At 46.4% G+C, this 18613-nt stretch overlaps 9 protein-coding genes and 1 long non-coding RNA gene across 14 annotated transcripts; 5 read left to right on the plus strand and 5 right to left on the minus strand.

Annotated features, from left to right (window-relative positions):
• Positions 1 to 26: 26 nt before the first annotated feature.
• LOC132260350 (DNA-directed RNA polymerase III subunit RPC10) lies at positions 27 to 487 on the plus strand. Its single transcript, XM_059758405.1, has 2 exons — positions 27 to 237; positions 302 to 487. The coding sequence occupies exons 1-2, from the start codon at positions 97 to 99 to the stop codon at positions 485 to 487; spliced, it is 327 nt and encodes a 108-aa protein (XP_059614388.1). The 5' UTR covers positions 27 to 96.
• An 11-nt stretch (positions 488 to 498) lies between these two features.
• Positions 499 to 1381, plus strand: LOC132260349 (threonylcarbamoyl-AMP synthase). Its single transcript, XM_059758404.1, has one exon. It carries the CDS (start codon positions 499 to 501, stop codon positions 1240 to 1242), a length of 744 nt encoding a protein of 247 aa, XP_059614387.1. The 3' UTR covers positions 1243 to 1381.
• A 231-nt stretch (positions 1382 to 1612) lies between these two features.
• Positions 1613 to 7972, minus strand: LOC132260356 (acyl-CoA-binding domain-containing protein 5A). 3 transcript variants are annotated; one of them, XM_059758414.1, is made up of 5 exons: positions 7696 to 7972; positions 7467 to 7613; positions 3708 to 3819; positions 2883 to 3109; positions 1613 to 2818 (listed from the first exon to the last, which is right to left on the minus strand). In XM_059758414.1, the coding sequence occupies exons 2-5, from the start codon at positions 7528 to 7530 to the stop codon at positions 2238 to 2240; spliced, it is 984 nt and encodes a 327-aa protein (XP_059614397.1). In that variant the 5' UTR covers positions 7531 to 7613; positions 7696 to 7972; the 3' UTR covers positions 1613 to 2237. The 3 variants fall into 3 exon arrangements, with proteins under 3 accessions (XP_059614397.1, XP_059614396.1, XP_059614398.1); XM_059758415.1 differs by having other exon boundaries at positions 1637 to 2357; positions 2415 to 2818; positions 7467 to 7960; XM_059758413.1 differs by having other exon boundaries at positions 7467 to 7972.
• Positions 7973 to 8125: 153 nt separating this feature from the next.
• Positions 8126 to 10009, plus strand: LOC132260355 (G patch domain-containing protein 4). 2 transcript variants are annotated; one of them, XM_059758411.1, is made up of 3 exons: positions 8126 to 8482; positions 8539 to 9030; positions 9089 to 10009. In XM_059758411.1, the coding sequence occupies exons 1-3, from the start codon at positions 8437 to 8439 to the stop codon at positions 9715 to 9717; spliced, it is 1167 nt and encodes a 388-aa protein (XP_059614394.1). In that variant the 5' UTR covers positions 8126 to 8436; the 3' UTR covers positions 9718 to 10009. The 2 variants fall into 2 exon arrangements, with proteins under 2 accessions (XP_059614394.1, XP_059614395.1); XM_059758412.1 differs by having other exon boundaries at positions 8146 to 8482; positions 9092 to 10009.
• Positions 10010 to 10019: 10 nt separating this feature from the next.
• On the minus strand, positions 10020 to 13328 carry LOC132260353 (beta-1,3-galactosyltransferase 1-like). Its single transcript, XM_059758409.1, has 5 exons — positions 13215 to 13328; positions 12722 to 12969; positions 12497 to 12656; positions 11347 to 12006; positions 10020 to 11257 (listed from the first exon to the last, which is right to left on the minus strand). The coding sequence occupies exons 2-5, from the start codon at positions 12945 to 12947 to the stop codon at positions 10939 to 10941; spliced, it is 1365 nt and encodes a 454-aa protein (XP_059614392.1). The 5' UTR covers positions 12948 to 12969; positions 13215 to 13328; the 3' UTR covers positions 10020 to 10938.
• LOC132260360 (large ribosomal subunit protein eL28) lies at positions 13329 to 14194 on the plus strand. The gene is made up of 3 exons (XM_059758417.1): positions 13329 to 13429; positions 13645 to 13749; positions 13815 to 14194. Exons 2-3 carry the CDS (start codon positions 13657 to 13659, stop codon positions 14139 to 14141), a joined length of 420 nt encoding a protein of 139 aa, XP_059614400.1. The 5' UTR covers positions 13329 to 13429; positions 13645 to 13656; the 3' UTR covers positions 14142 to 14194.
• A 48-nt stretch (positions 14195 to 14242) lies between these two features.
• On the minus strand, positions 14243 to 15072 carry LOC132260362 (uncharacterized). 2 transcript variants are annotated; one of them, XR_009468365.1, is made up of 4 exons: positions 15057 to 15072; positions 14729 to 14771; positions 14479 to 14555; positions 14243 to 14305 (listed from the first exon to the last, which is right to left on the minus strand). It is a non-coding gene; the product is annotated as an uncharacterized LOC132260362 (long non-coding RNA). The 2 variants fall into 2 exon arrangements; XR_009468364.1 differs by lacking the exon at positions 15057 to 15072 and having other exon boundaries at positions 14729 to 14846.
• Positions 15073 to 15212: 140 nt separating this feature from the next.
• Positions 15213 to 15868, plus strand: LOC132260361 (DNA-directed RNA polymerases I, II, and III subunit RPABC2). The gene is made up of 2 exons (XM_059758419.1): positions 15213 to 15353; positions 15463 to 15868. Exons 1-2 carry the CDS (start codon positions 15325 to 15327, stop codon positions 15827 to 15829), a joined length of 396 nt encoding a protein of 131 aa, XP_059614402.1. The 5' UTR covers positions 15213 to 15324; the 3' UTR covers positions 15830 to 15868.
• Positions 15869 to 15885: 17 nt separating this feature from the next.
• Positions 15886 to 17695, minus strand: LOC132260352 (protein downstream neighbor of son homolog). The gene is made up of 2 exons (XM_059758408.1): positions 17390 to 17695; positions 15886 to 17323 (listed from the first exon to the last, which is right to left on the minus strand). Exons 1-2 carry the CDS (start codon positions 17566 to 17568, stop codon positions 15886 to 15888), a joined length of 1617 nt encoding a protein of 538 aa, XP_059614391.1. The 5' UTR covers positions 17569 to 17695.
• A 56-nt stretch (positions 17696 to 17751) lies between these two features.
• On the minus strand, positions 17752 to 18605 carry LOC132260359 (large ribosomal subunit protein uL13m). Its single transcript, XM_059758416.1, has 4 exons — positions 18498 to 18605; positions 18291 to 18414; positions 18076 to 18230; positions 17752 to 18014 (listed from the first exon to the last, which is right to left on the minus strand). Exons 1-4 carry the CDS (start codon positions 18519 to 18521, stop codon positions 17781 to 17783), a joined length of 537 nt encoding a protein of 178 aa, XP_059614399.1. The 5' UTR covers positions 18522 to 18605; the 3' UTR covers positions 17752 to 17780.
• Positions 18606 to 18613: the final 8 nt, after the last annotated feature.

An 18613-nucleotide genomic window follows, 5' to 3' on the forward strand; every position in this document is an offset into this window, starting at 1 on the left:
ATGGCGGCCGTGGAGACTTTCTCTGGAGACATTTTGACATTTCGGATCATCCCGCGTGAGTAGCACTCGCTTTTCCACCTTTTATATGGCCTGGAAATGCTGCTTTTCTGCCCGACTTGTGGGAATCTGCTGATGGTGGAGGAGGACTCGCTCTGCAATCGCTTCGCCTGCCGCAGTTGTCCGTACATTTGCAACATCACGCGCAAATTCGCCTTCCGCACATATCCAAAATTGAAGGTTAGTTTCTGGGTCTTTCATCATTTTGCCAAACATTTATGATTTCCCCGGTTTTTGCTTGCAGGAAGTGGACCACGTGATGGGAGGCGCTGCCGCCTGGGAGAACGTAGATTCCACAGACGCCGTGTGCCCTCAGTGCAACCACCGCAGAGCGTACTTCATGCAAATGCAGACCCGCTCGGCGGACGAGCCCATGACGACCTTTTACAAGTGCTGTAACCAGCTGTGCGGATTCAACTGGCGCGAGTAGGACACAGTGACATGTTCCGCTGCCTGGGGAGCTCGAGATCCCCCCTCAAGTTCTGTGCTAAGAGACTTTTCCATTCCGGGAGTGAAATGCAATCGCCACTCGTGCTGGTCAGCACGGCCAATCCGAACGCCGTGCCGCTTGCCAGAGACTTGCTGGCGGCCGGCGAGGTAATCGCTCTGCCCACCGATACGGTATACGGCCTGGCGTGCGACGCCAACAATCCGGGTGCCATCCAGAAGCTGTACCAAATCAAGGGACGCGAGGAGAAGAAAGCTGTGGCCATTTGCGTGGCAGAAATAGACGACTTCCATCGCTGGGGCGACGCTGCGCATTTGCCACGCGAGATGTTGAGCGAACTGCTACCCGGAGCCGTGACTCTGGTGGTGAACAAGTCGTCACGCCTAGACAATCCCTTCCTCAATCCCGGATTCCAGCGCATCGGTATTCGCATCCCCGACTGCGCCTTCATCCGAGAGCTGTCGCGCGCTTTCCGGGCGCCCATCGCGCTCACCAGCGCCAACAAGAGCAGTGAGCCCAGCTCTCTGGCCGTGGCGGAGTTCAGGGCACTGTGGCCACTGCTTGGCGCTGTGTTCGACGGCGGCCAGCTGGGTCTCACGGACGCGCAGCGCGCCGCCTCGACGGTCGTGGATCTGTCCCAGGAGGGCAGATACATGGTGATCCGCCGCGGAGTGGCCATGGAGAACACAGAGAGTGTGCTGCAGAGGTACAAGTTCCGCGAGGAGGCGCAAGAGTGAGGAAAATATGCTTACGAGGAGTAACCAAAGCAACTCTCCGCAAAAGAGACATCAGTTAACTGATAACAAACAATTCAATGAGAAATTGTGAGAAATTGCCTCATCAGAACGTTGTACATTAATAAATCTAAGTTCAATATGTACTTTTTTCACTTTCCTGAAGTTGTTTCAGCAAAACTCACACACTGATGAGGTCTACTTGAAGACGGAGTTAGTGTCGCTTCTTTTGCTTGCAAAGAAATGGTGCGTGAGCAAGAAATAATTTCCATTTGACGGATATTAAGATAAGAAAATTAATGAAATTTTCAATTTACTAGTTCAGCGAAATTTCGGAAGCAAAATTGTTTATACATCTATTCATGAAAGAGATTACATTCGAGAAAGAAACTATTGAAACTTCAGGAGTTTGAAACTATAAGAGCGACTTCCGATCTGAATACATAATAGCAATTTATTTAAATACGCCCACAATTCTTTTTACACGAGGTACCAAAAGGAGAAGAACTTTAAATCAATCATACTCAAGTCGTTTAAGTTCGAAAAACATCAGGTTTACTGTGAAAATTTGGAAATTCCATCTCAATTACAGAAATTACGTGAAAATATCCTTTGCAACTTCACAGAATTGTCATAAATTCATACACATTGCTGAAAATCTAACTGATTAAACCCTGTAAATAATATCAAATTAATCCCTCTTGTTCTTCTGCTCCATTGTGGAAATCATTGAGTTACTTTGTAAAAATAAAAATACAATTTCTACACACACTGTTCATCTGTAAGTAAAATTGGGTAAAGCCTTGCACCAAAAAATTTCAAGAGATAATAGAAATAAGACATAAATCATCAAATCACATTGTTGGTCTCATACGAAATAAGCAGAAAAACAGAAAAATTCTCTGAGAAATTCTCCTAATCTGCGTGTGTTATGTCAATATATTATCCTAATATATCCATATTCCCTTTGTCGTGTCAATGTAAAGGTTTCACAGCGATCATTTGCGCCTGTTGATCACCTGCGCCAACTTCTGCGCTACGAACGGCCAGAGGACGAGGAGGAAGAACCAGTTGGGCGAGATGTCCTCGAATGGCCACCAGCTGGGATACTGCCGGATCTGCGGAGGGAAGAGCGTTAGTGAATGCTTTTGCTGGTCATTGACTGGAGGAAATACCCTCGAGGCCTGCATGTAGCGCACTTCCAGCAGCGATCTCTCCATGATGTTGATTCTGTTCGTCACCTGCTGCAGGTCCACGCTCATTCTGTCCACAGTGGCGTTGAGCAGGTTCAGCACCTCCAGGAACTCCTCATTCACGCCCGGCCTCTTGCCCGCTTGCGATCGCACCTTCGATCGCGACACGTGCTGCGAGGACACGCTGGAGAGCGACCGCGCGCTCAGCGTCTCCGGCTCGTCCTCTACCGTGTCGATGTACTCGTCGTCCGACTGCTCCGTCAAGTGGCCGTTCTGGTGCGCCGTATCGTGTCCGTTCGTCAGGAAGCCGTTCCCATTCACGTGCGGCGGCGGCGGCAGAGCCAGGCCGTTCATCGGCGCCCGCACAGGACTGGACTCGCGTGATGCTGTAACAAAACACGTGTTGTCAAGTCCCTGACCCTTAGTCTCTCTCGCGCCTCTTCCGCTTACCGAAAGGTGAGTTTGGATGTGAGCGCACTTTCTTGATGGCCTCCGGCGCCACAGCCTCCAGATCGTCCACATTCACGCCGTCCAGTTCGCTTATGCTGCCCATGAACTGAGCCACGTTGTCCGTGTACGACATCGTCTCGATGATCTTCTTCAGCTCCTCCACGTAATTCTCCATCGCGCGCTCTTGGCTCATGTCACCCAGCGCCTTCCACGCCTGCCATTTCGCTCTGGAAGACAAGCATTTGGCAGTCAATACACAGTGGCTCAAATTTCTAATCAATTGTAGTGAAATGAAAGTTCTTGTATTGATTAACGAATACTCAATAGAGTTCTATGACGTTAAACGCTTATGTTCTTTATGCATAATTTAAAAGGCGAAATAGGAAATGAATAATCACGTTAAAAATTCTTTTGTTTCTGGACTGAAAACATCAGAAAATTGTGTAATTCTAACTTTTTTTTCATAAAAATCACTTTGCATATTGAAATAAACAGAGTTTTCATCTATTTTCAGTGTAGATTTTGAAAAGTTTTACAATTACAACAGAGTGTTTTAGGGAAATTTGCGTATAATCGTTAGAATAATACTTTTTGACTAACAATTTAGCAATGTAATAAAGAGTTTCTTCTGGTAACTTATCTGAATAATAAAAATAAGCAATTTCCTAATACATTTCTCCGCCAGATTGAAAGAGAAAATGCACAGAAATCATTCTCTTTCGTATGCCATTGAACTCGACTAGAGTCAAACGTTATTGCTTGGACGAAAAGCGTCCCAGAGATCATAAACACGAGTTATTGGAGTGTTGATTGCGCACGACGCACCTGTTGACGACGTCCCAGAAGGCGGGTTTGCTCTGCGTGCAAGGTCCGAGAGTGCCTTGTTTGTAGTACGAGTAGAACTTCAGCATCATGTCATTGCTGGGCTGATAAGATCCTGCGGAGGGAAGTGAAAAGGAGAGATCAACACCTCACTCAAAGATTCATTTAGAATGGAGGTGTTAATAAAAAACCGAAAGCGATACGAAAGCATGTTAGATTTCACATTTAACTCTTTGTTCAGTTTCACCAGTCGAACTAATCTCAACTCTTTTTGTCCATATATTTTTCTTTCTCTCCAAAAAATCTCTCTCTCTCTCTCTCTTGAAGCTCGTGAGTTTTTTGTTCTTTTCCATGTCCACATAAAATAGCGTTGTTGCTTAACAGCCAAAAACGGCAATAAAGTACTCTTCATCGCGATCTTTTCGAATTGGCATTTGCCCATCGAAAAAGCACTTCTTGGGTGATTTTACAAGACAACAGTGCCTCTATTTACTGATCAAACCTTAGTGTGGCGAAAAAAGTTGAGGATACGCGAAAGGAGGGAAAAAAGCCAAGTACAAATTTTTACTTTCACCTCAACAAATTGCCTCGTTCGAAGTTTCATCATTGCAAACGCCGCGGCACACAATAATTGCCACTGTTATATTGCCACCTCTTTTGCCTCCCAACTCTCTCGGTTTGTGGGCAAAAAGGAAAAGATGGTATTAGAAAAACTGTAGTGCGTCTATCAGTAATAAAGAGTCGCCCAATCGCATATTACCAATGCGATGATGCGGAAAAATGCTTTGCAAGAAACATTTGTTGCTGCCTTTGTGCATTTTGCAAAATTAATAGTCGCAGGGTCAATGCTGAACAAGAAATAGGCGAATGCGCGCGCCTTTCAAGTCGCCTCGAAAAACTAAACCAATTATTATGTAAGCTTTGTTGAAATATGATATATTAAATACTGAAATGAGTGTGTGAAAAACATGAGTCGAATCACTTCCCTTTTTTCCACTTAAACGATTTTGTCACGACTATTACATCAAAAGTCAATAAATTTAGTGAAATATTTTCAAACCAATGTTTAATCTCCTCAGTGAGAATAATAAGAAATAGATTTAAAAAGCTCAATGCGCACCAGTTAAGAAATCTGAAGATTTGACTGGACGTGAATAAACTCAATGCTTGCTAATGGGCGTGGCTTGCGAGTAGGCGGAGCTTCTAAGAATTTCTCAATTCTCCAGATTTAAAACAAACACTGAGATAACAGTAACGAAATTTTGCTTGGTTGTTTCAGTAATATTTCAAGAGAAAAAACTAAAATTTGCACAAATCTGTTATTAAATTCAAGCCTGAAGAGCGTCTTTTTTTCCAATAAGTTTGACTTTTAAAGACAGAAGTCTTGCTACTTTAATAAATAAGATTTTTATATAACAAAAAATACCTTCGTGTAACTTTAATGCTCTAAAGATCACATCTAATCCAATACACGTGCCTCACAAATAAGAAACATTAAACATTTCGAGTACCTACGGGTTAAAAAGATGTTTATCAAGTATAGAGACTTGAAGGTGAATGTAAGTAGAAAATCACATATTTGCAAATGTAGGAAAATCTATCGAAAAACTCCTTCAGAGCGACTGAAGAAGCGCCAGATTTCCCACGGAAAATGGCCAGACTTCGAACGGGGAAAAGCACGGCATGAGTTCAAGAAGACCAAACAAAGCAACAAGTATGAATAAGCAGAAATATTCACACACAAACAAGATCTTGTGTATCTGTTGGCAAATGAAATAACTAGAGAATTTCAATTAATATACACTCCAGCGCTGTACACAGCGATTTCGTGTCTACGCGGCTATCTTTCGTCTCTGTTTTCCCCAACTGCCCATATATTCCTCCGGTCACTCTTATGTACTGTTGACCCAAAGCGATTCTCCCGGCCATATTTGCATTTATCCACACACAGAAAATCACGTAGTTAAGTTATTTGGCTGATCGTACAGGAAATTATGGGTATTATCGTCAAGAATTACATGTTATCACCTTGTGGAAATGTTTATCTTTCGCCGATTTATCCGGAAAATGGCGAAACAATCTTCTCCAGACCGTCTTTGTTGGGGAAATCAACGGCACACGTCATTATGAATCATTTCAATTGCAATTGTGCAGAGAAAATGCAATGGCAGCTCATTGTTATTCCATGAGAACACACTAATTTGGTGTATTTGTAATATTTTTGCTTCAAAAGCCACCAAAGCGTATTGTGGAGGCTTTTGGAGAATTAATCCATCAATGGGAGTTGAAGAAAGAGCAAAAATTCAAAGAGAATAAAGAAAGCCCAACTCTTGGGCAATGGTATTAACCTCCAGATAAAGTACAGCAGACTAGAAGACCAATTGTGATCAATGCCACGCTTAAGTTATCTCTTCGGTGACCTTTCTCACCTCCACAGAGTTATTTCTTAACAATATTCACTACTTTTCACCGTACGCTCATTGCGTAAAATTGCCATATTCATCATGATCACTTAAAGATCAGCGCCAGTCTCATGAAGTTATGATCTTTAGAGTGTTAATTAGCGAGAAAAAATCGCATTTGTGGCATGTGAATTAAAGAAAATATTGATTTTAAATATTTTCACACAATGGAATGCATTTTTAAAACACTTTTATGTCACTCTTTTGCACATGAAAGCAGAAATTATGAACACCCATTAAATATTGATCCATCGTGATTGTTTCATTTGTGATCTCAGCGTGTCTCTGTTAAATATTTTACCATGTAAAAACATCCCATCGCTGATGAACGGTGGGCTAAAGAGCACACTAAATAAATAATGCACGAGTTTCTATCCAAGACTTTTCCATTTCACTCCCATCAATAATACAATGAGCAGAGTCATTCCGTGAAGAACGGCCGATAAATTGTCCATTCCAGAGCTCTATGCTCGCGACAATTCACCACTTCTTGCTCATGCGGAGAAATGCAACAAAGTCCACTTCGCGGCTGTTCCGGATCACGGATTTCCATGTGATCAAGTGACAAGGATTTCGCAACAATGTCCAGGATTAATATTCATAAGACGAATGATACAAGCAAAACATTCTTTTCCACCAATCGTGCATGACATTTGACTCACTCAGCTTTTTTCTGCACGCGTGATTATGCAAATCGTCACAAAATGATTATTCTAATGCTAATTCATTGGCTTCAATGGCATATTTTTGGAAATTCTGAGCTCTGCGGGCTTTTGAGCATTGGACGTTGAGGTCAAAGTGATTCGATGTCACTTATCGCTTATCAGTTGGAGTGGCGGCTGAATAAACAGGGCAAGAATGGCGAGAAAATTAGCAAAACAGCGCGGATTACTCTATTATGAGACTCTTTGTGGAATAGTAAGGATTCCTGCTCCAAACATCACAGGTATTGTAACTGAAATGAGTCTCTCTTTTTGGACCTCTTCGAGATTTTAATACAAAATTCTCTGCAATTTGATAAGAAAGTGATGATTCGCTGCTTGTTTACTTAAATTTCCCGCACTTTCTTGTCCCCAAATAAGAGTGAAAGAAAAATCAGCTGATCAGGCGCAATTTCCCTCATGCGATGGTCAACAAAACAATCTCGCCACCCACAAAGTGCTGGGCATTCGCCGTGTGTGTTGTCGCTGTTCTGATACTCTTATCACGAGGCGAGACAAGAAAGAAAAACAGTCTTTATCGAGCTCTCCAGGGCTCTTTTCAGCACAGATACCGCGGGAATTCAGGCCTCTCTGCTCACCATTCTTGGGCAGTCCTCTGATGACATTCACGGCTGCCGTGAATCTCTCCTGGACTGTTGACATTGCGGACGGCGGCGCTCGAAGGCTCTGCACTGAACTCGCTGGCGCGCTTAACCCTGTCGGGCGGCAATTAATTCAGCAAAGCACTATTCTCGCAGCGATAAAAGGCGAGAAAAAAAAATCATTGAAGGTGGACTTTGTACTGGTGTCACAATCACTGTTCCTCACTTTGCACGACACTCGGCCACTCAGCACAGCATTACGGACGCACGGGGCACTTGGTTGCGGGGCGGAGTCACTGTGTTCACGGAAGATTCGCGGAAGAGGAACAACTTTGCTGGCGAGCGCACATACTTTGTTGACGAACGGGCGAGAAGTGTACAAGGAACTGCGCCAGAATGACACGAGATCGGCTGTTCAGCCCCGAGTTCGCCTCTGCTCGGCCAAGAGAAGCCCAGTGCCCTTAGACTGTGAGCATCTTAGAGACAATTAAAAGAGGAAAAGGCACAGTCTGAGGGCTGGGCGGACAATTGACATGCTGCGAGGGCAGCGCCGTGGGCGGGAAATACGCGAAAATCTCCTCTCATTTCTGGTTTCGAAAAATCGTCGGATATCGATAGAAATTTCCAATAACGCGTGAAAAGAGCATTCATTGAGCGTGAAATGAAATCTGTCCGCAACTTAGGCGTTAATTTCACAATTATCTGTGGAATTGCTGGCATTTTTAAGTGTTAGCAACATTAAAAGCGCTAAAAGGAAACTCAAATGAAATGGACATGTCCCACACTTCGGTGGACAGGGAGAGGACGAAGTTCAGGCGACGAATTCACTATCGGGTTCAGTGAGTGGCTGTCAGTTTGGGAAAACGCATGGGGGAATCGTTTTCTCTTTTCTCCCTCAAAATCCCACCATTGTGGCCACGGATGGTAGTTGTAGGCGCGAAAGGGGGCGCAAGAGTGAAGCTACGCTATGGACTTTGGACAGTCGATCCTCCAGAAGTACGGCTGGAGCGAGGGTGAGTATCAGGAGCGAATCCCACTGAATGCAGAGTGACACGGAGCCTCTTTTTAGGTCAGGGCTTGGGAAAGCACAATTCGGGCATCGCCAAGCCGTTGAAGGCGAATCTCAAGTTCGACACGAGTGGCCTGGGCCATGATGGGGCCGCTGAGTACAAGGATCAGTGGTGGGAGAAGGCATACAACAGCGCAGCGTCCAACTTGGCCGTGCGGACGGACGGCGAGGCCGTGAAGATGGAACTGCGCGACGGGCAGTCGGTGAAGATCTCAACGACGGGCTTCGCCAGGCCCCGGGATCCCAAGTCTTCCAAGTATGGGAACTTCGTGCGCTGCGCCACTCTCACGTCCGAGGGTCGTGAGGACAGGATCGAAGAGGAGACGGACACGAGCACGGATTGCGCACCTCTAGCCAGGCCTCTCACGGACGATGAGCTCTTCAGGGCGTGCGGCGGGCGCACGGCTCACAAGGGCGCTCGTCACGGTCTTACATTGTCCGGGAAACTGGCCAGGTTGGCTGAACAGGACAACTTGCTGCTGCACAAAATGGGTAAGTTGGCAAACTCGATGCCATTTTGTATTCTTTATTATTCCCATTGCTGCATCAGCAGGCGAGGATCGAGACGCCACGGAGTCCGAGTGGCAGCGGAAGGTGAACAAGAAGAAGAAACGTCGCCCAATCGCCGCTCCCACGCCGCATGGCAGCCCGGAAGCGGTGGCTGAGGAGCAGGATCTCGTGCAGCACAGCCTGGAGATGAGTGAAGCGGCAGCGCTGCGCGAAAAGGAGGATCTGGCGACGAGGCACAGCCTCACCGGCGTGAGCCCCAAGTCGCATCGCATCCAGCGGAAGCACAAGAAGAAGCGCAGTGAGCCGGACTTCCGGGAGCATCTGCTGTCCGAGATGCGCTCAGACGCCACCGAGGAGCGCCGGTCACGCAAGAAAGGCAAGAGGAGGCGCGAGGCGGACGTAGAGGCGAATCTGGAGAGCAGCAACTCGGCGGACGCGTTCGCGGATGAGGGCAGAGGTCACAAGCGCCTCCGTGCTGCAGATGAGCATGTGTTCGAGACCAGCACGGGCATCCAGGTGGAGCTGGACGATCCGGCCCCCTCGCGCCGCCAGGAGCGACGGTGTCCGACGAAGAAGAGCACCAAGCGGAACATCCGGCAGATTACGGACAGATTCGCGAGGGCGCTCACGACCAGGGAGCCGAGCGACGACGAGGGCATCGATCCCTGATCGTGGAATTCATTTAGGGAAATGCGTTGTTTTCGAGCAACTCTTCTCAATCCTCCTTCTCCCTCGTTTTCTTTCCGCCTTCTTTTGCGCCACAGCCAAAAGAAAGGATCACAAGAACACTGTACAGAATATAGTTGGGAAGGGAATTTTTTTTTTCGGAGAAACATTTAAATGATAGCGATAGATGAAATTTACACACATAAGAGAGAATTGTAAAATGAAAGCCTAGAAATAGCCAAAATAATTGTTTTTGCAATTGAAGGTAAATATAAAATAAAGAATTTGAAATAAATTTCATGCCGTTTTATCTTTTCTCATGTTGTGTTTTTATTAAGATTCCTATATAATACAATTTTTTTTAGATGTTTCAAGGCACAACTACAAATTTTTTTCTCATTAATAATAAATACGTCTTTTTCTTGGATCATAATGTCTTAAGATGGAGGATAAAAATGTAACTTTGGAGTATTTTATCAATTGTTCTTTCGATCTACAGAATTATCATGTCTTTCCTTTCTATGCTTCCTATTATGGTAATATTTTCTTTCTTTACTAGAGAAATTTGAGATTATGTATTTTTCATCTTGCCTAAAATCCTTCTCTTCTCGGCATAATTGGAAGAGAAGTGAAAAATCCTAAAAGTTACCACAAAAATGTGATTAAGACGGATCTCGTGGATCTCTTTCAGTGCTAAATAACAGTTTTAATGCCACTTTCCAGTCAATTATCGCCTCTGGCTAAGAAACTACTCAAGGATTTCCAAATCCGGCATCAAATCTCTAAGCTAAACTGTCACCACAAGCAACAGTCGCTGCTGATCTTTCGCTGATGACGCGCATTAGGAACTCAAACAGATAGAAGTAACACACTTCTGAGATTCATCTTCATCGGCAACTTAAGTACATTTCAATACTCCACACATTTCTCAGCATCAGCGAAAAGGCAGCAGCAAATTTGCTCTTAACCCCTGCAAAAGTCACTATATAATCAGACAATCCTAAAAAGGTCCAGCCATTCTACAGCGCAGCGAGGAAGCTGATAAATCCTTCCTCGCCGAAAACTCGCCTCTTCCCTTTCCGGATAATTCATTATAATCCATATTAAAAAATATCACTAGCGTTCATTTTCAATGAAAATTCCTTCAGCGTTATATCATCAATATAGCAAATTTGCATCCTAAAATCACCTAAAGGTTTGCGCAGAACTTTCACCGCCCCGACATCACTTGCAGAACTTCGAGCGCCCCAAAACCTTCTTACTGTTGAAGTGTACGTCCGGCGGCGCGCAACGCACGGTGCCGTTGGTCACGAAGTCGTAGGCACGCCGAATGTCGTCCGGCGACAGCGGATGCTGCGTGATCATCCCGCGAATGGCACACAAGTTCTTCACCACCGTGTAGGTGAAGAGCGGACTGTGGCGCGGCTTCAGGCCTACGCGATGGGCGCAGATGCCCGTGAGGAAGACATCCTCCAGGTGGAACAGCGGCGTCTTCAGTGACGCATTGTACAGCAGCGTCAAGGCGTCCGTGGACATCACGTATCTGCCGGAAGAGGAGGCACATTATTGGGTAAATTACAATGCTTACAGTCAAGACGATTAAGGACATGCAAACGTGCAGAAAGGACTCACCCCGTGCCAGAAAGGTAGTTGGGATACGTGCTGCCACTGTACATGTAGATGGGCGAGTACCACTTGCTGGTGACGTCGGCGATGGGCTTGGCGTGGCAGAACAGGAAGCCCATGAGCAGCCGCTGCGGCTCCACGACGGCCGTGCGCTTACGCGTGGCCACGAGACTCGAGAGATCGTAGAAGGAGAGCGTGTCGTTGTACACCGGCACGATGCCGCCCATGAGGATGTGCAGCAGATTCGGCACATTAAGGAATACATCGTCGTCGCACTTCATTACGAAACGCACGCGATCCAGGCAATTGTTGCTCACCCACTTCAGTAACATTACAGACTTCAGCGTGAGATTGTTGTAGCTGTCCAGGAAGCCCTCCTGCAGCACATCGCCGAACTGCTCGCTCTCCGCGCCGATCTGGCTCTGTGTCTCGTTGCTGGGCGTCTGGCCCAGCAGGAAGATAACCTTCACGCGCACCGACGGCACTGCGCCTGTGGCATTGTCCGCGGCGTCCTGACTAGATTGCGGCGTGACGTTCTCGCGATAGAAGTCTCGCCACCGCGTTACGTTCGCCTTCAGGTACTTCCCGCGAAAGTTCCAGTGCATCCGCGGGAAGTACGGATAGTTGAATTCACTGCTGTTGCCCCATGTTTCGCGGATCGTTTGCCTTAATACACGTAAAAAAATAATAATCTCATGAGTCTTCTTCTGCCCTTTAGGTCCTTCATTGACACACAGTTCATTTTCTGTGGTGTTAATTATATTGATTGACTCCCGGAGTTCAATTCATCAAATTGTTATCAATCAATAGTTAATAACTGTGAGAACTCGCTTCACCCCACATAAAACCAACCGATCAATTACACGCTAATCTGAGCAAAAATGTTCTTTCAACTCGTGAGTGCACATTCAGAGGCACGTGAACAACGCACACACCGGTTACAATAGGCTTACAAGATTAATATCATCGCTTGAATGCGCTTTTGCTCGTTGAAGGCGCGTGAAAAAATGCTGAAAACCTACATTATTAAGTGAACTGATAAAACATGTTCGATTGGCCCGAAAAGTGTTATGCATTTGGTTTGTTTCTTGCGGTGGAAGCGCTTCAATTGTCGCCCGAATGCCCGGAAGTTTTATTTAGGGCAATTTTCGCTCACCTGGCGTAAAAGTTATTGGCGGCTGAGCACACGACAATGAGGAGAAAGACCCCGTTTTCCATGTCGAGGGTGTTGGGCTCGATGAGGGACGTGTTGAGATGCGGAAAAACGTAATCCGTGGTGTCTCTCGAGGTGTTGTAATTCCATCCTGGAATGCTGACTGCAATGAAGAGAGAGAGAGACACTGTGAGAATCCACCGAATGCAGATCTGCAATTGGCCTTACCTATTCGAGTCTGGATGTTGCGGAATAGGGGAATGTAGACCAGTGAGAGTAGGAAGAGCAGTCCGATCAGGATGACGCCACAGTGGGTGAAGCACTTGCGTTTCGGCCGCGTCCGAGGCACACCAAAGGTCACATCATCGTCGTCCTCGGAGCTGCTGCCGGTGACCAGTGTGTAGTCCCGGGATCGATGAGATCTCTCCAGCAGATTCGAAATGTCTCCCACCATCGTGGCCACCTCGAGTTATCATCTGTACCGCGAGAAAATCAATCAATTGCGCTTCGCTTGTGCGTGTACACCAGACCACAGCTTCGGCCACTTCGCGGCGGTGAAGAGGCCACCGCGAGGCTTTTCCGCCGAGTGGAAAATTGCGTAAAACAGACCCTCTTCACTATAGCGGAAGTGCAGTGTGACCTTCACTCCTTCGGTGGCATTTTCCCCTGATATTCACCCACATTTCCGCAATATTCACACGGAATGTGCTGTAGGGCTCACCTTTCTCTGTAATTATCTCATTTTCACCGTGCGCTGTTGTGGAAAATAGTGAGGAAACTGAGAAAATGGGGAAAATAAAATATTTTCCGCACTGCAATTGTCAAACTCGCGACTCCTGAGCGCCTGCAGCGCCACCAATGCTGTACTAAAAACGACAGCCGTCTTCGCAGCTGGCAACACTATCTCTTTCCATTTATTTTCGTGAAGTTTTCAAGGTATTTCTCGCTATTTTTGGACAATTTTCAACATTTCCAGAATGTTTTTCCACAAAATTCACACTGAAATATCTCGTGCAAATCCTGCAGATTGTGTTAAATGTGGGATTGAATCGAAATTCCCTGTAGTTTTGTGCTAAAAGCGAAAATTTGTGGCTAACCTAAAAAACACGTGGAAAGGAGTTTCTCACTGACTTCCTGGCTTTTATTTCTAGCTTCCTGGCAAAATGGCAACATCATCCCATCTAAACTGGCTGATTGTGCGGAACTGCAACTCGTTCTTGCTGAAGAAGCGTGACATTCCGAAGCCCTTCAGCACAGTGAGTATCGCAAGCTTCCCGGAAAGCTTTTCATTCTCACAGACTCTTGTCGGGTTGTTTTCCAGGAGCGCAACAACCTCACGAACCTCAGCTCGTACAGATACAGCGGCCTGGTGCACCATAAGACGCTGGCTGTGGTGCCGGCCGACAAGAAGGGCTTCACGGTGGTGTACAAGAAGAACAAGCTTCAGAACAAGCCGGCCAAGAGTCTGGTGAAGGTGACCATGAAGTCCGGCCCCAGGCGCTCGCTGCACAAGCTGAAGAAGACGCTGCATGCCCAGAAGTACCGCAAGGACCTGACCAAGGCCGCTCTGAGGCGCGCCAGCGCCGTTCTGCGTTCCCAGAAGCCCACGGACACGAAGAAGGCGAAGAAAGCCAAGAAGGCTGAGTGAATGTATTCCCGGGATCAGGAATTAATAAAAGGCACTCAGTGGAAGTGAAAAAACATTTTTTGGCGGTTTTTCATATTATATTCTCTTCTCAAATTTCTTAAATACAGTTTGAGAGCGTCTTTCGCTGGACTTGGAGCAAGAACAGTTCCTCGAATCCCAAGACTCTGAAATGAAAGACGAAAATAATTACTTTTCTGAAAATTTCCGGGAGGAAAATCAGTGAGAATAAGGAAGCTTCAGAAGTAGCAAAGGTAATCGTCACAGTGTTCTGCGATCTTGGTGGTTAAATCTCATCATTTTGTGCTAAAATTACAAGGAAATCAGTGAAAGATCTTACCGACTCATTCCTGGCCACATTGGAAATCTTCCTGACCATCCATTCCGTTTGCTTCCGGATGATTTCACTGAGTTTCACTGCAAAGATGAGAAAAGTCCATTAGGATTCAGCAATGATGAATAGACAGAATAGATTACATATTGGGGGCTTCAGAGTAGCAAATAAAATTACTTCATTCTCTATCAGAGATCTTGGTGGGTATATCATCAGAAGAATCGGAGAAATGAGTGAAGAAGCTACAAAAACTCACCTCTTAATCTGCCATTAGATTGCCTGCCTCATCGTCCGGGAAGCTGAAAGACAAATGAGGTTAGAACTGATATCGTTCACTTTCTACCAAATTTCTGCTAGTCTCATATTATTCAGTCATATGGGTGATGAATATAGTCATCAAGTAATTCAGTCGCCATACTCATCATAAGAATTGAAAGCAATAAATGGGAATTTATGAGAATAATTGATTTTGCACGTGGTCTTCAGGAACACATTCATTTCTCAAGTATTCTCTATAAATCCAATGAAATAACGTTACAGCGTTGTAGAACAGGTGTTAAAGAACAAATTTAATTGTTTCTTACCTTTCTCGGTGGGAATTTTCTTGAGAAAATCACATTTTCTCTTGAGCTCTGCTCCTTATCCAACTCCATGGCGTCGAAAAGTGCGGCTTCCAGTGCTGCCAACATGCGGATAACAAATTATTTAGTACAACTATAATTGCATGCCAGTTTGAAGAAGAAAATTTCGTGTTGCTTGCAATCTCGCGATTTTTTCACAAATAGTCCTGAAAGCCGTGAAAATAGCCATAGGCTCCACTTCCAAAGTTAGTAACACAGTACCAAGTAGAACATGGATGAAGAGGAGTACGGAAATGATGAGTGAGTATCTCGGAAATCTTTGTTTTCACAACCTAACCTTACAATGCTTTGTTTTGATGTTTTGAGACTCCTGAAATACTCTAAAACCCCATATTTTGCGCCTTTCCAGCGTCGGTGGGGATGATTTCGATGATGTGGATGATGATGACAACATTGATGATCTGAATCAGGACGAGGATGTGGACAACATTGAGATCTTGACTCCTGGACAAGCGGGTGGTGGAGTTGCCAAATCCAAGCGAATCACCACGAGATACATGACAAAGTACGAGCGGGCGCGAGTCCTGGGAACCAGGGCGCTGCAGATCGCCATGTGCGCCCCCATAATGGTGCAGTGGGAGGGAGAAACGGACCCTCTGCAGATCGCCATGAAAGAGTTGAAGCAGAGGAAGATTCCCATCATCATCCGACGATACCTTCCGGATCACTCGTACGAGGACTGGAGCATCGACGAACTGGTGATCACAGATACATGAAGGCTAATCGATTTATTAAAGGAGCGTCACACGATAAAACACGGCGTTTTGGGTGGTCAGGAGAGCGTAAAAGAGGAGCTCTCGCGGTTGAAGCTCATCCTGTCCATCACTTTGACGGCTTCTGCGTCCACACGGCACATGGCTTGGAGGATGGCGGCGTTGAGACCGCAGTCTGAGAGGTTTTCCTGGCCGAAGACCTGGTCGGACGCCTGCTTCTTGTCCTTGTCTTCTAGGATATCTTGGATAAGCGCCTGAGAGACTTTCGTGAACGCCAGGCTGCTGAGGTTGTTGGCCATCGTGGCGCTAAAGTTGTCCTCCGTAGCGCTATGCAGAAGATTGCTGAGATATGGCAGGACATGCGGCAGCAGGACACCACTCAGTTCCACACTGTGGTAGTTTGTCTCCTCCAGGCGCACTTTCGACGAGCGCACCTGTAAACCGCGCAGAGTGGCGCCCAGGAAGGCCACAGGCGAGAGCAGTGTGGGCGGAATCCCCGCCAGGCGCCCCACATTCGTCACGATGCTCTTGCAATTGAGCAGGTAATTAAACAGTGCAGCGCATTCGGCGCCCTCGATCAGTAGCGCCGACTGATCGCCAAAGTCACTCTCGCACTCCTTCTTCTGCTGTCGCTGGGCGCTTCTGAGGCTGATCTTCTTGATCTCGCTCGCGTCCACGCCCAGGTTCTCCAGCCATTCCTCCTCGTCCATGTCGTCGTCCGAGGGCTCTTCCTTGACCTCCTCGAAACCCCCAATCGAGTCTGCTGGCGGCTTTTCGGGAGTCTCGTTGGCTTTGCTCTTCAGCGGCTGACGGAATACGATCTCTTCATGCCGTAGCGCTGCCCTCATGCCTCTGGACGAGGGTGTAATGATGGCGTGGAGCTCGGGACAGCCACCGATGCCGGCAGCCCGGAAGAGAACAGTGAAACTGTTCGCACAGAGGTAGAAATACGGACATTGTCGGGCTCTCAAGAGCTGAAAGACAGATCGGAAGCTCTCTGTCCACTGACGACTGAGTGCATTGATCTCTGTGCTGCCTAGTGGATTACACGACGAGTCCTGGCGCGCCGTTCGCGGGTAGAGCGTGAGCCAGGGCAGGTGAGGATGCTGCCAATAGAGCGTGCTTTGGTGGAAGAGCGCTCCTGGCGAAATATCCAGGCCTGTGGACGTTGTAGCTGGATCGATGCCTCTTATAAAGGACGTTAGGCCGCTGGCTTCCTGGCTGGTCTTCAGGTTCCCCGCGAGGATGGGCTTGGGCGTGAGCAGCCTGAGTCTCGTTTTAATACTCCAATCAACTGGAAGATACTTGTACAGTTTCTCCAGCGGTTCTTCCTCTTCGCTGTACCACTGCGCATTGTCCAGGAAGTTTTTGCTCTCAAGAGGTGCTTCTAGATTTGCATTTGATGCTTTAGGAATCTCAGAATTGTGTAGGAGTTGGAAGAGAGTGTCTTCTTCAACAACTTCGCTCTTAGCCTTCTTCGCGACGCTCTGGCTGCATCTGCAATCACACAATTACAGGAATTAGTGAATTAGACACATCATCTCAATATCCTTTCCAACTTACACTGCGAAAGGGTTCTTCCTTTTGTCCTGGATGCTTAATTTCGGAGAGGAAGTTGGCTGGTCGAGTTCTTGCTTCTTGATGCGTGCCTGCAAAGCTTTCTGTTTCTGCTTCAAACGGAGGATTTTCACCAGTTCGTCCGGGTGTTTCCACTCTGCATTAAGAGGCGCAAGACCAGACATGATTATTACTTAGGAAATCCTCCGGTTTCCCAGGATTTGTTCAGAAATAAAGCCCAGCGACGCGCGCACAACAAAACGTCACTCTTATGTGCGATTTCTGCTTCTTGCCGCCAGGTGGCGAAAAAGGACGAGAAAAATGTTTCAGGAAAATTGAAAATTCTTAGCGTTTCCTCTATTTTACAGTATTCTTCTACAAATTCAGCAACGAAGCACTACTTCAGGATGTAACTGTTGGGCCAATCCATGATTTTCGGGAAGGTTCGCACTGTTTCCGGATCCATCTTATCCAGGCGCTCCGGAACCTTTCTGGGCGACGGGATCTGATTCGAGATGTTCTCCAAGATGTCCTTAGGGATGTTGCCATCCTTGAAGAGATGCAGTCTCTGCATTGTGTGTCGCCTCTGGAGATTTCCTCGCATTGCAGTGTAAACTGCCTTCTTAACGATCTGCAAATCCCGGAATTTATTCCTTTCACATTTCTTTCAACTCGCAAATCTAATTTCATACCATTGTGGGGTCCTTCTCGTGCAGCTCCCACGCCAGTGTCCAGGAAGCCCCTCCCGGATAGCCTGTGTGGTGGAAGTATACGCGTTTTCTCCATTCTTCACCAGGAAGAGCGATTTCCTTGGTGTTTATCGCCACTACATGATCTCCACTCTCATCTAAGAAGAAAAGAAAGAATTAAGTGGATTTTGTAGTGAGGAAAGTCGCCGGAAACCTACTCATTGGGTGGTAAATGGGCTTGTGAAGCCCCAATAGATACTTCCGGAGCAGCTGTGCTGATTCAAAGGGATTCTGCCAGGTGCAGTCAAATACATGCCAGGTGCGAGCAAAAGTCGCCCATTGCTGGAAAGAATAAAAAGAAAAGGAGGAAAATACAATGGAAAATGAGAAAATGTATCACATAACCTAAAAGAAGGACTTCTCACCTGAACTCTCTGTGTTGCTGACATTCTGCACGATAAAAGAGCCCAGTTTATCAACACGAGAATAAGAAATGAAGAAAATTATATTTATGTGTATTTCAGTGGAAAATCACGAATTT

Source organism: Phlebotomus argentipes, unplaced genomic scaffold (assembly GCF_947086385.1).
Source record: "Phlebotomus argentipes unplaced genomic scaffold, Phlebotomus argentipes genome assembly scaffold_18, whole genome shotgun sequence".
In the NCBI taxonomy this organism is placed as follows: Eukaryota; Metazoa; Arthropoda; class Insecta; order Diptera; family Psychodidae; genus Phlebotomus; species Phlebotomus argentipes.

Excerpts from the sequence above, each read along its gene's own strand:
- LOC132260350 (XM_059758405.1), top strand. The coding sequence starts at position 97 with ATGCTGCTTTTCTGCCCGACTTGTGGGAATCTGCTGATGGTGGAGGAG. Across the intron at positions 238-301 it reads GCACATATCCAAAATTGAAG|GAAGTGGACCACGTGATGGG; the intron begins GTTAGTTTCTGG and ends TTTTGCTTGCAG.
- LOC132260349 (XM_059758404.1), top strand. The coding sequence starts at position 499 with ATGTTCCGCTGCCTGGGGAGCTCGAGATCCCCCCTCAAGTTCTGTGCT.
- LOC132260356 (XM_059758414.1), bottom strand. The coding sequence starts at position 7,530 with ATGTCAACAGTCCAGGAGAGATTCACGGCAGCCGTGAATGTCATCAGA. Across the intron at positions 3,110-3,707 it reads TTCTGGGACGTCGTCAACAG|AGCGAAATGGCAGGCGTGGA; the intron begins GTGCGTCGTGCG and ends CTTGTCTTCCAG. Across the intron at positions 2,819-2,882 it reads ACATCCAAACTCACCTTTCG|CATCACGCGAGTCCAGTCCT; the intron begins GTAAGCGGAAGA and ends GTTTTGTTACAG.
- LOC132260355 (XM_059758411.1), top strand. The coding sequence starts at position 8,437 with ATGGACTTTGGACAGTCGATCCTCCAGAAGTACGGCTGGAGCGAGG. Across the intron at positions 8,483-8,538 it reads GAAGTACGGCTGGAGCGAGG|GTCAGGGCTTGGGAAAGCAC; the intron begins GTGAGTATCAGG and ends GCCTCTTTTTAG. Across the intron at positions 9,031-9,088 it reads CTTGCTGCTGCACAAAATGG|CAGGCGAGGATCGAGACGCC; the intron begins GTAAGTTGGCAA and ends TTGCTGCATCAG.
- LOC132260353 (XM_059758409.1), bottom strand. The coding sequence starts at position 12,947 with ATGGTGGGAGACATTTCGAATCTGCTGGAGAGATCTCATCGATCCCGG. Across the intron at positions 12,657-12,721 it reads CAACATCCAGACTCGAATAG|TCAGCATTCCAGGATGGAAT; the intron begins GTAAGGCCAATT and ends TCTTCATTGCAG. Across the intron at positions 11,258-11,346 it reads AACTACCTTTCTGGCACGGG|ATACGTGATGTCCACGGACG; the intron begins GTGAGTCCTTTC and ends CTCTTCCGGCAG.
- LOC132260360 (XM_059758417.1), top strand. The coding sequence starts at position 13,657 with ATGGCAACATCATCCCATCTAAACTGGCTGATTGTGCGGAACTGCAAC. Across the intron at positions 13,750-13,814 it reads TTCCGAAGCCCTTCAGCACA|GAGCGCAACAACCTCACGAA; the intron begins GTGAGTATCGCA and ends GTTGTTTTCCAG.
- LOC132260361 (XM_059758419.1), top strand. The coding sequence starts at position 15,325 with ATGGATGAAGAGGAGTACGGAAATGATGA. Across the intron at positions 15,354-15,462 it reads GAGGAGTACGGAAATGATGA|CGTCGGTGGGGATGATTTCG; the intron begins GTGAGTATCTCG and ends GCGCCTTTCCAG.
- LOC132260352 (XM_059758408.1), bottom strand. The coding sequence starts at position 17,568 with ATGTCTGGTCTTGCGCCTCTTAATGCAGAGTGGAAACACCCGGACGAA. Across the intron at positions 17,324-17,389 it reads AGGAAGAACCCTTTCGCAGT|ATGCAGCCAGAGCGTCGCGA; the intron begins GTAAGTTGGAAA and ends GTGTGATTGCAG.
- LOC132260359 (XM_059758416.1), bottom strand. The coding sequence starts at position 18,521 with ATGTCAGCAACACAGAGAGTTCAG. Across the intron at positions 18,415-18,497 it reads CAGCAACACAGAGAGTTCAG|CAATGGGCGACTTTTGCTCG; the intron begins GTGAGAAGTCCT and ends TATTCTTTCCAG. Across the intron at positions 18,231-18,290 it reads GCCCATTTACCACCCAATGA|ATGAGAGTGGAGATCATGTA; the intron begins GTAGGTTTCCGG and ends TTTTCTTCTTAG.